Source organism: Sprattus sprattus, assembly GCF_963457725.1.
Source record: "Sprattus sprattus genome assembly, chromosome: 6".
In the NCBI taxonomy this organism is placed as follows: Eukaryota; Metazoa; Chordata; class Actinopteri; order Clupeiformes; family Clupeidae; genus Sprattus; species Sprattus sprattus.
The window spans coordinates 25,159,811-25,174,347 of NC_137925.1; the positions used below are offsets into that span (position 1 = coordinate 25,159,811).

General features: G+C 39.7%; 2 protein-coding genes across 2 annotated transcripts; both read right to left on the reverse strand.

Annotated features, from left to right (window-relative positions):
* Window positions 1–3,802: 3,802 nt before the first annotated feature.
* LOC308366873 (transcription factor HES-5-like) lies at window positions 3,803–4,638 on the reverse strand (the record flags this gene model as incomplete). Its single annotated transcript, XM_080840652.1, has 3 exons — window positions 3,803–4,240; window positions 4,354–4,449; window positions 4,588–4,638. 3 exons carry the CDS (start codon window positions 4,636–4,638, stop codon window positions 3,803–3,805), a joined length of 585 nt encoding a protein of 194 aa, XP_080696778.1.
* A 4,143-nt stretch (window positions 4,639–8,781) lies between these two features.
* Window positions 8,782–9,487, reverse strand: her5 (hairy-related 5; the record flags this gene model as incomplete). The annotated part of the gene is made up of 2 exons (XM_080840656.1): window positions 9,401–9,487; window positions 8,782–9,285 (listed from the first exon to the last, which is right to left on the reverse strand). The coding sequence occupies exons 1-2, from the start codon at window positions 9,479–9,481 to the stop codon at window positions 8,782–8,784; spliced, it is 585 nt and encodes a 194-aa protein (XP_080696782.1). The 5' UTR covers window positions 9,482–9,487.
* Between the last annotated feature and the right edge of the window lie 5,050 nt (window positions 9,488–14,537).

A 14,537-nucleotide genomic window follows, 5' to 3' on the forward strand; every position in this document is an offset into this window, starting at 1 on the left:
TCATTTTAATTTTGTATGGCCCTACCTCTCTTGCACCTGCACTCATTCTTACAATGTTAAGTTAAGTTATAAATGTTTATATGTTTTTAAAGTAATATAAGTTTATAATGTTTAAATATCATTTGTTGCGTTTTTTTATGTGCCCCCCTGGTAAAACCCTGGCCCCTCCTTGGCCCCCCTAGTAAAAATCGCCTAGAACCGCCACTGTATACAAGCCACAGCCCTAACAGGCTAATGAAGGTCTGAGAGCTCAAATGTCTTGGGGTGCTCCTTTCCTTTTTTTCCACTCTTAATTTGTAAAAAAAAAAAATGAAAATAGTCTCACCTAGCAAAAAATTATGAAACAAAGCATTCTATAAGCATTTTTATAACATACAAATTATTTGATTATTAAAATCAGCACAGTCAGTTCATTTATGGCCATTACAATTACAGACAAATGGAAATACATTTAGTTAGCTTCACAAAGTAAATTAATGGCAGCTTTCTTTTTTTAACCCTTACCTGTTCATGTTGGTAGATCGCCCTACTCATTCAGAATGCAGCTTCACAACACTCAAATACACTGGTGCATCAGCAGCAGAAGACCACCTGTTAGTGCTGTCAATGAATAAAAGGAACGTGAGTAGACTTGCGATCACCAAAACCAACCGATGGAAGGTTGGGAGAACAAAGTTTGGTCTGGTTTGAGAAATCTTGGTTTCTACATTAATTTAAACATTGTAATGTCAGAATTCACAAAGGCCTATTATGACCATAAACCATCTCCATTTGCACATGTCTTATAAAATAATCTTACGGGACATTTGTATCTTTAATGGAGCTCATAGGCTATTTCAATAAACATAGATGTTATAATGGTACGTACCTTTGAAGGTGAAATGCCAGCGACTTCTGTAACCTAGAGTACACGTTCCTTCCTACCACCCACTCTAGAGCAGTGGCAAAAGATTGGGTTAATTTATAATTAAATTATGTCTTCAAGCTTCTTGTGGATTGTGGATTGTCCAAAGTCACTTTACAGGAGTTCTGATATGACTGTAAACAGAGTCTCTGTGATAGGCCTAAGTGTGAGCAGACCAGCACATGTAGGCGTGAGCAGGCCAGCACATGAATTAGGGTATAAAGGTTGGTATAAAAAGATGAAGTGAATGGCGCAGGCTCATTTATCCTTGAGGGATTAGGTATGAAGTAGAAAGTCAAATGGATGTTGCTGCAGCTCCCTGCACCAGAGCAGTGGTGAAGGTAATAGCCATAAAGGTTTCCATGAACTAATGTAAATATGTAATCTTTCTACACATAAGCTAAAAGTGTTTCTTAACTCTGTCCATGACGACAAACTGACATGACATGTCAGGTGTACAGCAAGTCAATATTCTCTTGGTGTGGGCTACCCATGTTTACATGATGGTTGTCAAGGGTATTTCACTAACTGACATTTCAGTACTGAGATTTTGAGAAATGTCATAACGTGATAATAACATAAAAAAAAATCTTATTGAGAATATATTTGCCATAAAGGTCAACATTTATCAATTTCATGATAAAGTACCTGAAGACAGGGATACTTTAGTAATAATTGTATATTATTTTGGAGATGTTTTGAACTTATATAACGTATAGGACTATAATACATTCCATCTCACAGTGTTAACAGGCATACATTGCTTTTTGTCTAAAATCTTTCGGGGAAATGTCCTACCCCCCTAATTGAAAGGGAGTTTGCCTATAATGAGATCACCTGTATACGTACGCATTTCTTCTCCAAACCCACCCAACGTTCCATGCGTGTGGGCCTGCTGCGATGCAACTCCCTCTATGAACACCCATGTGTGGCAAAACATTTGCTCTAATTACGGGGGCAGACAAGCGGCCATACGGGCCAGCTGTTGACTACAAGAATGTCTTTCAGGGAGTGCGGGTAGGTATTGCATTCGAGTCAATGGACGTTCACCCCCGTCGCTCCAAAAGGCGCACCCCCTGCGTAGCTTCCCATCCGCACTGGAATGGAAAAGCGACGGAGCGCAGCGGCAATCTCATTGTATACCTTCAGCTGCAATTAATATCCAGCGTAGAGCAACCATTCCTTCTTCATTTCCCCCCTGCCGGGGATTAAACCAGCATGAATAATGAGCATCTGAAAGGGTGGCGAGCGTTTAAGAACACAACAGAAACGCGGCCTCATAATACCAACATGCACCCACCACAGCCTAAATCCAACTTCCTAAAATGTAAAACCAATGAAAAGATTAGGTATTCATTGCATTGACATAATAATCTTATGCCGTAATTCTTTCAACGAAATGGTAATGTTATCCGCGGATATCTTTACGTCGAGACACTAGGCGCAAACACAATTTTCAGATTTTTCATGATTAATTTAATTTAGACCTTTTTAATCATGGAAATAAGGAGTTAATGGGGTAGATTTCTGAATATCCCTGCAGTTTGTAAAATGCGCTGAATATGATCTTCAAATGTCTGGCAAACACCCGTCCAGGCTGACATTACATCACTTAATATCATATGCCCTAAATAATATAATTATATGTTTAAATTCAAACCTTTGTTAAACATTTTAGTTGGATGTGCTTGCTGCTAGTTGTCCGTTTGGCTTTTAAATTCTGAGGGACACGCGCCTTCACCTCTTTCACCAGTGCCACAGCACTTAAGGTGTCTGTCAAATGCATGTGATAATAGCACATAACAATCACTCGTGCCAAGCCACTCGCTTTAACACCTCTCAACAGGCACCCAGGACTTTACCTTCGACTGTGTAAGCAGCCACAAGTTAGTGCAACTAGTAAGTAGCATACTGCACGAGTGAAATAAAAGTGACATTTCTTAACACCATTGGTGACAGAACACACGGTTCTTAACCAAAGATACTTTAAAACAAAGCACGTGTTTGGGGTGAACCGGAAATATTTGTATCTTGTAAACAGGTGGCGACCGAATGACCTCATCTCTTGGCCAAGTGGACAATGTTCCCACGATACAGGCGACAAGGAACTCGTGTTCGCATGTGAGAAATAGGTCACCTTTTCGTCTTCAGTGTGCCACTTGTAGACCAAACTTTTTAACAAATCCCCACCTCACACTCGGTCTCGAAAAGGTCGTGACCCTTATTGTGAATGAAAATCCCAGACCCACTGTAAAAAAAAACATTGAAAGAAAAAAAATCCCAACGCCTTTGACCTCTTAAACCCGTGTCATGCTGCTGTAAATCTGAGATGGTCAATCATTTAGCACTTTAGCGCAGTCCTTATGCCTTGTTAAGAGCATTTGTATACATCGATATGGTTTTCATATAAACGCCACCATTCGAAGTTGTTTTTCAGCAGAATTCGGGCCACCAAAAAATCTGTTACTTTTAAGATATCTTGTGTGAAGTCCCATCGACAGTCAGTTCTGGAACTGCATTTGGTACACGTTTGTGAAAATAACAACACTCCCCTAGAAGTGTTGGAGCTGACATTCCAGTGGCAGGGAACTTGATATTTGCTTTGTTAAAAACGACATAGAAAGAAATCTAGATTGAAATGCATTTTTTATTATTTTGATGTTAGCATTACAAAATAAGTATTCAGAGTCATTCTCAACATTGCAAAAATAAAATCTATAAACCTTAAGTGCTGTCAGTATGTTTTGAGGTTGGAGTTCAATATTTCATTAACAATTTAAACAAATAATAGTATATTTACATGTCCAGTATTTACAAATTTACATGGAATAATATAGCCTACTTCACATTTACATATATACATTCTGATGAGTTAATTTCTCCAAATCCTTTACTCCTTCAGGGCCATGGTCTCCATAAGGCCTGACTGTTGATGAGAGGTGGAGACATACTCTTGGCTGAGTGAGCCCTGGGGGACAACTTGGCCTTGCTGGAGTGTCTTTGTCCTCGGAGGGCCAACAACTCTGACTGCTGATACTGGTTCAGCTTAGGTGGTGCCCCACACCTGGTCAAGCTGAGCGTGGGGACTGGTGAGGCAGTGCACCTGTCCAGGTGAGTGAGCTGGACCGCAATTGCCCTCCTCTGCGCCTCTTCGCCACTCTGGTCTCCCTTCTGTCCGCTGTTTCTCAGGAAGTCCGCAGCCTTCTGCAGACAGGTAGTGTAACCATCCTGGAAGGTCTGCTCCTCCCCTCCCCCTCGCTTGTCACCATAGCCCTTCAAAAATGTGACTGCGTGCTCCAGGATTTCAGCCTTCTCCACTCTTTTACTGGCCAAACCCTGTAAAAAATTCTGGATGTTAATAAAGCCGACTTTTCTTTACTTGCTGATCATAGCACTGCGTGTAATTGAGTTTTGATGGAGTACGCAAGAGTGGCGGTAGACCAACATACCTGATGTTGAGGCCAGTGCAGCAGCATTGCCCTCAGGCTTTCAAGACTGCTGTTCATTCTCTCTCTTCTAAACTTTTCCACCTCTGGTTTCAGGAGCTGCAGCCAAGAAAATATGATTAAATTAGAACAAATTACATCAGAGCAAATGTTCTTCTGGTCAAAGGGCACAACAGATAAACTTCTTAATTGATGGACGAAATGAATACAATAGTAGAATAATAGTGCCAGTTTTACCTTTCTAGATGCTTTGTCGCTGCTAGTGCGGTTTACTGAAATCGATTTCATACTTCAGTTGTGTTCGATCTTGGTGGTTGTCTGATTTGTGATCATCCCTACTCTGGCGAACAGCATTTATTGGGCCAGTGCCGTCTTTCAGGCCACACCCACTGGTACTACGTCACCAGTAAGAACAAGTAGGCTCCATGCCCTCTGATGTCACATGAAAGAAACAGCATTGATGCGTTAAGAGACTTTAAATAACTAAGTAACTTAAAATTTGTGTTTATATTTGTACAATATTGCAGTCATGTACATTGTCAAAATAGAATATCCAAACGTCTTAATCTGCATTTGGCCAACGTTCGTGCATTTTTATGACAAGCTCACCATAAAACATTTTGTTATCCGCAAATGTCGAAATCTTCGGAATCTAAATGTATGACTTTTGGAAATATGCAGACCTACATCATTGGCTCAGTCGCTTAGTAGCCCATTGTTTGTTCTGAGCGCCATAAGCTTCGTGTAGGTGACAAAGAACGTGCCACTTTGGCAAATGGACAACCGTTCCCTTGATGTATTTATAAACACATTGTGGGCTCGTGGAGGGGGTACAATTTTTAACACCTTGACTCGAGCTGCCCACGTGGCAGCGATAATAGGCCTAGCAAGAGGTCTTTCCAGAGCTCTTTCTCTCCCTCACGCCCCAGATTCCTTCTGTCTTAGTGTCCTTTTTCATAATTTGAATCGTGGAGTTTGTTTGCAGTAGTTTGTTTGCAGTAATGTTCCTTTACGGAATGTAATGTGAGTGAGTGTCTGAACTGACACATGCGAATGATCATCTTCTTTTCATTTATGACTTATATGAATACGTAGGAATTTGCTTGCAGTCACCAGGAAACTCTCAAGACATCAGCCTTAAGGGGGTTTAGGATAACATGACATCCGTGGAAAAGCAGCTCGATTTAATGAGCTTGACATTCTAATCTTTACAATGTTTTGTGAAAGGTGTCCAGGAGGCATGGATGACAGTCCGCTGCCTTTTTACGAAGAGCTGGCCGAAATTAAATGATGATGATAATGTTTAAAGATGATGACATTTATAAAAAGCATCTCAGCACAACAGCAAAACAGAAACTCAATGGATTTGACGTCTCGTTATAAAATAACGGGTTTCCCAAAGCCTTAATAAACTTCTCGCTCATATTTGTATCCCTTTGATTTGAACTGTGACTTTTCTCAGCTGAAAACTCACACATTCGGTCGTGCGAAAATGCCATCTCTACATCACACACGCTGACCTTGACTGCTAGACATAGGCCTATAACATGCCTGGTAGCCTATATATAAAATATATCCATTTATATAGGCCTTCAAATATCTAACTTTAGTTTACTATAATAGCGCTTTTTTTTTTTTAAAGCGTTAAGTCAAAATTATTATTTGGTTTACTGAAAAGGAAGTAGCTTATTGTATCGCCTTGTTAGTGTAAGCTGTTCAATTGTCCAGATGTCAAAGAATGTGCCCAATCAGGCCGCATATTACTAAAAATCCACAGTTTGTAGCCTATAATGTGAAATCTGGTCCCCCAGTAGGCCTATACAAATCTGGTAGGCCTAGTGCTAAACGGACTTAATAAACAGGTTTGTGGCTGTGTGTTAGAGGAGGGATTGGAAAGATTATTTTCTTAATGCTTTTCTATTCGTGTGGTTTTCCTATTGTTGCGTTGACTACACATCCGCAACAGCTGAAAAACGAAAATAATTCTGCCTTTAATCCATTTGAACAACACTATAATTGCATTTAGAGATCGATTCTCTTCTCAACCGGTTACAGCGTAACTTCAGTTACTCCAGACAGTGCACCCTCAATTAAATCCCTAATCTCATTTCGATTGAAAGTCGTTTATTTAAGGGCTCAGCCATGTGCGACAGACTCACGCAAATCTCCACATAAAAGCAAGTCCTGTTCAAAGTTCGCTACGGCGGGACTAAGCCGCGAACTTTGTTGAAGGATGCCGTTGCCATAGATACAGATGTAGTGGGGGAGAATGTGGATAAACCCAAATCACCCCAATGAATGGCTAAATGAAGGTTGTTTCGGACAACATGAATAACAGCCGGTCTTTCGCATGCATTGCACGTATTTCGGATGCAGAGGTTACAAAAAACTGCCTTAATATTCCTTCGTAAGTCTTTATTGGTGTAATAATTACAAATTTCACTATAGACAATCACAACCTTGTTTAAACATTGAATCGTGACGTTTTTCTTTTCTTGAAAAGGTGAATGACACCTGGTAGGCTACCACCAACATGTGCAATGTGAATTTGTCTGATATGTCATCAGTCAGAATCCTTATTTGTAAACTACTGCATTGGGCTGTAGATGCTTGATTTGTTGTAGGCTAGTTATTGGTGCTGGAACAATAACACTACTAAAGAACAATTATTTAATAGCCTACCATAACATTAATTTACTTGAAAAAATCTCAACAGTATGAATCTGAGACAATTTAACTCAAAGTGTAGCCTACATTATAAACAGTAGGCTACAATATCTTATGATAGCAGATCACTTGCTGGTCACAAGTTTATACATTGTAATCATTTTAGTGGAATAACTATTGTGGATTCTTCAAATCTATGTTTTATCAGATAGAATGTTTTTTCACACGAACTACAAGCACTTATATTAGTGTCAGCAGAACTGTATGAATCTGAGCAATAAGGGTCCTAACCCAAATTGTGTGTGGTAGACCATGTCAGACAATAGCTTATGCTAACAGATCACTTGTGGAACCTTCTGGAATAGTCCTTTCATATGTGTATTTGAGAAAGAACCTTGAATGAACAGTTTAACCTGTTGAATGGGGCTGTTTTTGTTGCCTTTGATAAATGCATTTTAGATGTTCTGATCATTTGATTCCAATAGCTGTAATAAGTGTCTGTAGAGAGCTGTATTTGAGATCAGAGCTGGTCACCCATTTCCAAATCTGCATCTCAATGTTGCTTGCATTGTGACCAGTCGGAACACAGACCTGGGAGCTGTGACTGATGATCACCAGAAAGGAGCCATTGGCCTTGTGAAAGTCTGCAAATGTCTGCATGTTCACAAGTTGAAATGTTCCACATTCACACAGGAAATGTGAGCGCTAATCTTGACACAACAACCTGAACTGGTGTGCTCAGGAGCATTCAGGTGTCAAATCAACACATTTCAAAGAAAGACACACACACACAAGAGTTGTAAATGTATAAAATTTCTTGTTTAATACAAAAATAGAAGCAATCACCTTTCCCATTGTCCAGATTTAATATAAACAGGTTGGATAAAGGAGACAAAAAATCAAAAAAGGTCAATATACCTCTCACTGTGAAAAAACACACAATCACGTTATCTATGTTTCTGTAATCTACTGAATAGAGAAATGAGGAAGTGAATAAAAAAAAATATAAAAATGATAATCAAATATCACACTCTCTCTTTCAAAAAAAGTAAAACAGTGGCTAGACACATACTGGCAATGCAAATATGCATGTGCAGAAAGCTCATGCGGTACACAGATCTCAAAAATAAAGATATCCACTGTGCAAAGATACATATAAATACAGGTTGGAGAAAGGGAAAAAAAACTGAATCAAAAGGTAGATGTACCTCTAATTGTGAAACACATTTAGTAATCTCTGTTTCTGTAATCTACGGAATACAAAAAAAAAATGAGAGGAAGAGAGTTAAAAAAATATAAACATTATATCAAATATCACACTCTCTTTCAAAAAAAGGAATCACAATGGCTAGACATATATTGCCAATGCACATATATGCAGAATGCTCGTGCGGTACCCAGATCTCAAAAATAAAGATATCCACTGTACAAAGATACATATATACACAGTTTTTCACCAGGGAAAGAGTTTAACATCGTATATTAGATGACCAAATTGTAGATGGAGAAGCTACAATCATTTCAGTTTCTTTGACATCTAGTTATCCACAGTGACTCATCACTGGCACATCACTGAGATTTAAAATGCTTTTGATTTGGTCATCATCTCTTGTCTGGTATGACAAAGTAACAATTAATTCATGATAGTCATATACACATAATTGTATATTCAAACATCTATTGATGTCAATCTGACCTATAATTTGATCACAACTAGGAGGTCAGCAAGGATCCCAGCCATGCATATCATCAATGCCTAATGCTCTACTGCGGCCATGGTCTCCACACACAGTCACTTAACACCAATGAGGGTTTTGGGGAGGCAGACGTGTTTTTTGTTGTCATGTAATTTGCCTTTGTCTCCTTGGGTCCATACTGTGCGGTGGATTGGGTGGATGCACCGAGGCCTGTTGCTTGAGATCTTGGCATGGACAGTTGCTTTGTTGACAAAGAGCTGGAGTCGTGTGGTGCCATCGTTGCCGTGGTTGCTGGGGGCTTCTGTGCCAAGTGTTGGTAGGAACGCTTCCACTCCAACTCCAGTCCACCTTCCAGTTCTTGGCTTTTGGAATCAATGAAATGACTGACGGTCAACAGGCAAGTCCTCATGCCGTCAGAGTACATCTGACTGTGGGCATGATCCTCATGATCCTCTTCCCGGGCTCTCTTCCTGCCTTTGGTTCTGGTCTGAAGTTCTGGTTGTTCAGCTCTCAGAAAATTCACAACACTCTCCAAGATCTCAGCCTTTTCCACTTTGGGACTTCTCAGCTTCTGTGAGGAGAAGAATACAGACACATTGATAATTAAAGGAGGGTTCTGAGCAAACATGTGTGTGTAATGAATGGTATAATTAAAAACATCATTATCACAAGTCTGAAGGGTGTACCTCATTGTTTGTATTTTCTGACAAGAGGAGTCGCAGCGTCTCTAGGCTGTGATTAATACGGTCTCTTCTGCGTTTCTCCATTAGAGGTTTGGCCACCTGAAACAAACAACAACAAAACTCAGGTTACAAAAACATTTAAAAGTCATTATAATATTAAAGTTACCTTAACATTTATTATAAAAGGAAATGCTTTCTTATTAACACATAACTGAGTTGGCCACCAGGTGTTTAAAAAAAACCTTTAGTCACACTCAACCATGATACATAACTTTAGTCACACTGAACCATGATACATAATACAGATTAAGTTGAGATGAACACATATGTTATATCTCAAGGTAAATGTTACTGTAAAGCCACAGATCTAATCTACTTTTGCAGTATGCATAAAAGTACCACAAATATTGTGATTTTTTTTTTTTGTATTTATCTTACCCTTCGGAATTTGTTTGGTTCTGGTCTTTCCATTATGTCGAAGTATCCGTACAGACTCACACCGTTGCAGATAGTTAAGGGTCAGTAAAGTGCGTTCACCTGGCGGTTTTAATTGAAATCTGCCAAAAGCCACACCCAAATCCCCGCCTCTCAGTTAGGTAGAACAATAGCCTTATGACTCTACCGCAACATGACAATTAGGTTAAGGGTCCCATTTTGCCACACACACAAAAAAACAGTTATCATCATATTTTATATCTTACAGTACGAGTAAGATCTATATCCATGGCTCACATAACGGGTACAGTTGTGACACATTCGCCTTGCAACACACACCATTCGTTTCTATATTAACTTCACTAATTCAAGCACATGTTTCTTACTTTTCCTTTAATTTTCATCTAAATTCAGTGAGTGCCATTGGGGAGAGTTGTAACGTGTTGGGGATATTTGGAACAGTGGCCGAGAACAGTTATAATAACTAATAACTATAATTTATATTTCACATGCCCATTTGAAAAGGCAATGGCCACTCAATTTCTAAATCCAAAATAGTGGTGGGTAAGGGTTACTCTCTAAGTTGCTGTCTTTTCAGCGTTTGTGTTCAAAATACAAACCACCGGTGTGTGACATTTTCGCCGGAGTTCTCACCCTGCCCAACCTACATCTCCCTTCACAACACATTTTTTCTTAAATGCAGTACGTGTCTATCTGTCAGAAATATTTAAACGTAAAACAGGGTAAGCAGTTTATGATTAAGCCAATTGTTATGATCATATCACATCATCACAATCGTATCATACTCGTCATAGAAGTGGTTGGCCTATATCACTTGCTAGCTACGCTTGCTGGTTGCAACCGATATTATGTAATGCCTGCCCAGCTGACCTCTGCTGATATTTGATAAAGATACCTTGAATATGATACTGTGTGTAGCTAATAATTATACTAGCATCTAGATAGGAAATCTGTGATCACAACCACCTGTTGTATACCAGGTATACTCCCGCTGACATGGATGTGCGCATAGGTGTCTCCAAACACACGCGTTTTTCAGCTGTTGCAGACGTGTCTCATTACACAAGCTCAATCACTCAGTTACGGTGTTTTAAATAATATCTCTACGTCGTTTTGTATTTATTTTTGAGGGCTGAAAACTTGCCCTACTTCCTACATTTAAAAAATATTGTTCTGGTAATCTAATCAGCTATGATTCACTGAAGCATGAAACAATTATTTAGAGGGAACAAACATACTAATAAAAAATGTGCATCTGCACTAAATTAATAGTTGAAAGTTCTCTTGACCCTGAGCCAGTGCTTGAAAACGTGCATGCACATGCCCAGTCAATGCGCACAAATCAGCGCTGACAAAATGTTGGCGCTGCTAAGACTGAATCCTGTCAAAAGGCTTCAACTGTGCAGTCAAAATCTTGTGCTAAAATGTAAAAAGTTGGTAATATTTCGGAAATTGCATTTCGATAAATATACATTTGTGCATACCAACTCGATGTCTTACTTTTCACACCAATAGATAGGCTACTTTATGAACATACGGTTTGAGGTACCCTTACCCCTAAGAGGATTCGTTGAAAAGTTTATGCTTCTCTGTATATTTCTTTTTACAGACAATAAGGATAGCGTAAGGGATAGATATACTCTTTCTCGCATTTTTAGTCGGCCTATAGAAGTGAAGATGATGTTTGTCTCTTCACACAAGGTTTGGCGGTGATAGCGCAGTTCTCAAGTTGTCCCAATCTGTGATGTAATGATGTCCCATCTCTATTCTCCAGAAAGGTCTGTCAAAGACAGCTATTAACGAACAGAGGACATGCATTTAATAATCATCAAATAGTGAGTTAAGCCATAGGAAAGGGTATTCAGAGGGTGCCAAGACGGTTGATCCACAATCGGAGAACTGCCACTGGAACATTATCAGTCTCTAATGGCAATTTATTTTTTATTCTTGCAGAAGGTGAACACTCTCTGAGTTTAAATGCTGTAGGACAATGGAAGCAATTACATTCATACAGACTTGACCTCAGCGACCAGCTGTTTTTTATGGAACAATTTTGTTAGCCTACATGTCTGCACATAACTTTAGTAAATTAATTTCCCTCCTAAAATTAAACTGGCTGACACACCAGGCCTAACAGGATTGGAGTAAAATAGTTTAATTTACACAACAGTACCTGGATTATACAAACTGACTGAGGATGAGTGGAGGTATAACACTAGCATGATCCGATCAAGGACATCCCGTTGGGATTATCTGGAATTAAAGGGGGCTCTTTAACAAAACAGGAAGAAGTGGGTCCTTTGTATTTGTCTTTGGCTTTGCAGTGGTGCGTGCCAGCTGATTCTGTGAAATCTGTTTAGCGCCTTTTAGCATCTTGTGGCAAACCCACTTTACCCCATGTGTGTGTGCTTGCGTGTGTGTGTGAGGCATGTGTCCTCCAGCAGTGCGCGCGCATGTATTCTACATTGAAGATTAATACCTGGGCGTAACACCATGTTCAAACGAATGTTTGGGACAAAACACAATTCCGCTCACCTGCAGAAACAGCACAAAAGTGGATAGATTTGGCAGGATCCACCCCCAGGTACTTTCAATAGAATGGCTCGCTTGCCTGCGTCTCTGTGCGAATACAATTAAACACATTTGGGCGTTTCAGGTCTCTCGCTGAAGTGGATTCTAACTATGCAGTCTGTCATTGTTTCACAAACACACACAAGGGGCACGCACAAGGCACAGACATACACGTTCCATTATTCTGTATATTTGCCTCTTACAAGTCACTAGTTCTGTTTGCGCTTTTCTATAGACATATACAATTACTTATCCCCCTCCACACTTTGGTTTGGTTCGGTTGTGACTGTTGTTCACTATGGAAGTGCACGAATAGATACAATTGAAGTCATCTTAGGCCTACTTTAAAATATTGACAGGCGTTATTGATACTTGTTCTTGTCATGTTCTTATTTAGCTAATTTGGTCGCAATTTTAACTATTTTAAGAGCCTTGGCGCTGGCACATGTCTAAAGGTGTCACTTTTACGCACACCCTTTTTAACTTCAGATCCAAGGAAATGTTGGCACGCTTTGGCCATTTTTGTCACCCAAAAACACATTCACAGTTGCATGGGAGCGATATGCATTGTGAATTTACTCACCTTACTTCAGTTCCCACGAGAAAATAATTTCCTCACATTTGGTAAGCTGGGTTACTTTTCTAAGGCTCACGGCACAAGTATCCTCAGAAAGTCGAGCAGTACATTTATTGTAGCAGTACATTTATTGTAGCCTATACTTTAGCTGACATTTGAAGACGTATGTTAACGTTTTATATATTTCATCACATCGGTGTAAAACTAGCATTTGGGACCCATAATTACTGCTCCATCACTTTGATTTGTCAACTTCGAACAATATTTTGCCTATCTATACATTAAGTGCTATGTATGTAAACAAAAAGTTTTAATGTATCCATACTGGGTTAATTATTTCACGAACATCTCTGGATAAAGATTCGTGGGATAGTAGTATAATTGCCTCATTCCACAATCCACCCACTTCCCAAACCCAAATCAGACACAAGCCTGGCCTCAAATAAGATAGGCCAAACGTGTTAAATCAACACCTCTCATCCAATCAGGTTCTTCCCTTCGTTCTTAAAGCCATCCTCATAGCTGGGCTTCTTCACTTCATCCAAAGTTCTCAGAGACCATCACCAGCGAAGCCTTCGCAGGTTACAAGGAGGGTCTTTGGATTTTTGGTAAACACAATGAAGACCTCAGATGTAAACAAGACAAAGTGTCTCAAACGAGTAAGTGCGGTTGATGATTTCATATAGGTCTATTTTTGGTTCAACTATCATCCTGCATGCTTTTTAATTAGCCAAGGTTAAATTGTCAGTGGCACCATATTGGGATTTGTTTTAACCGAACCTTCTCCACAGTTGTTGAAACCAGTAATCGAGAAGAAACGAAGGGATCGAATAAATCTGAATTTGAACGAGCTAAGGATGTTGTTGCTGAGATGCACGAAAGACACGGTATGTAAGCAACGCCTTGCGGCGCTTTTGTTGCGATTGAATTCACTTTTTGAAATACTATACCGCGGAGGACATGTTCCATTACAATGCAACACATATGCACTACGTTGCTACTGTTTTAAACAGTTTCTCCCTTCTTGTTTTAAATTTAGCGTTTGCAGAATCCCAAACTGGAAAAAGCGGAGATTTTGGACCTCGCAGTTCAGTACCTCAGGAGGGATACGGACAAACATAGCAAAATAAACGGTAAGGGGAAATAAATGTTTACTCAAAGGTATTGAAAGTTAAAAAAAACAATCCATTCAGGGTTTAAATCTGTTTTTAAATTATTCTGTATTTCTCTTGTAGAACCTCTGGCACAACAATCACTTGGTGAAGATGTCAACCCTGAACTATCTACACCAGGACATCAAACCCTTCATGCCCAGTTCGGTTCAATCTACACTGCAGGTTTTCACCAGTGCCTGTCCAACCTCTCCAGCTACATGACTACTACAGACTCATCTGAGGTGGACTCTGACGTCACCCAGCTAAAGGTCCGCCTGGACAGTCACTTCACCTGCTCTGGCAGGAGGGGACATGGAAAAGAACAACAGCTCCCAACAAATGATGCACCAACCAGCAGGCTCTCTGAATCCCCCCTTATGTC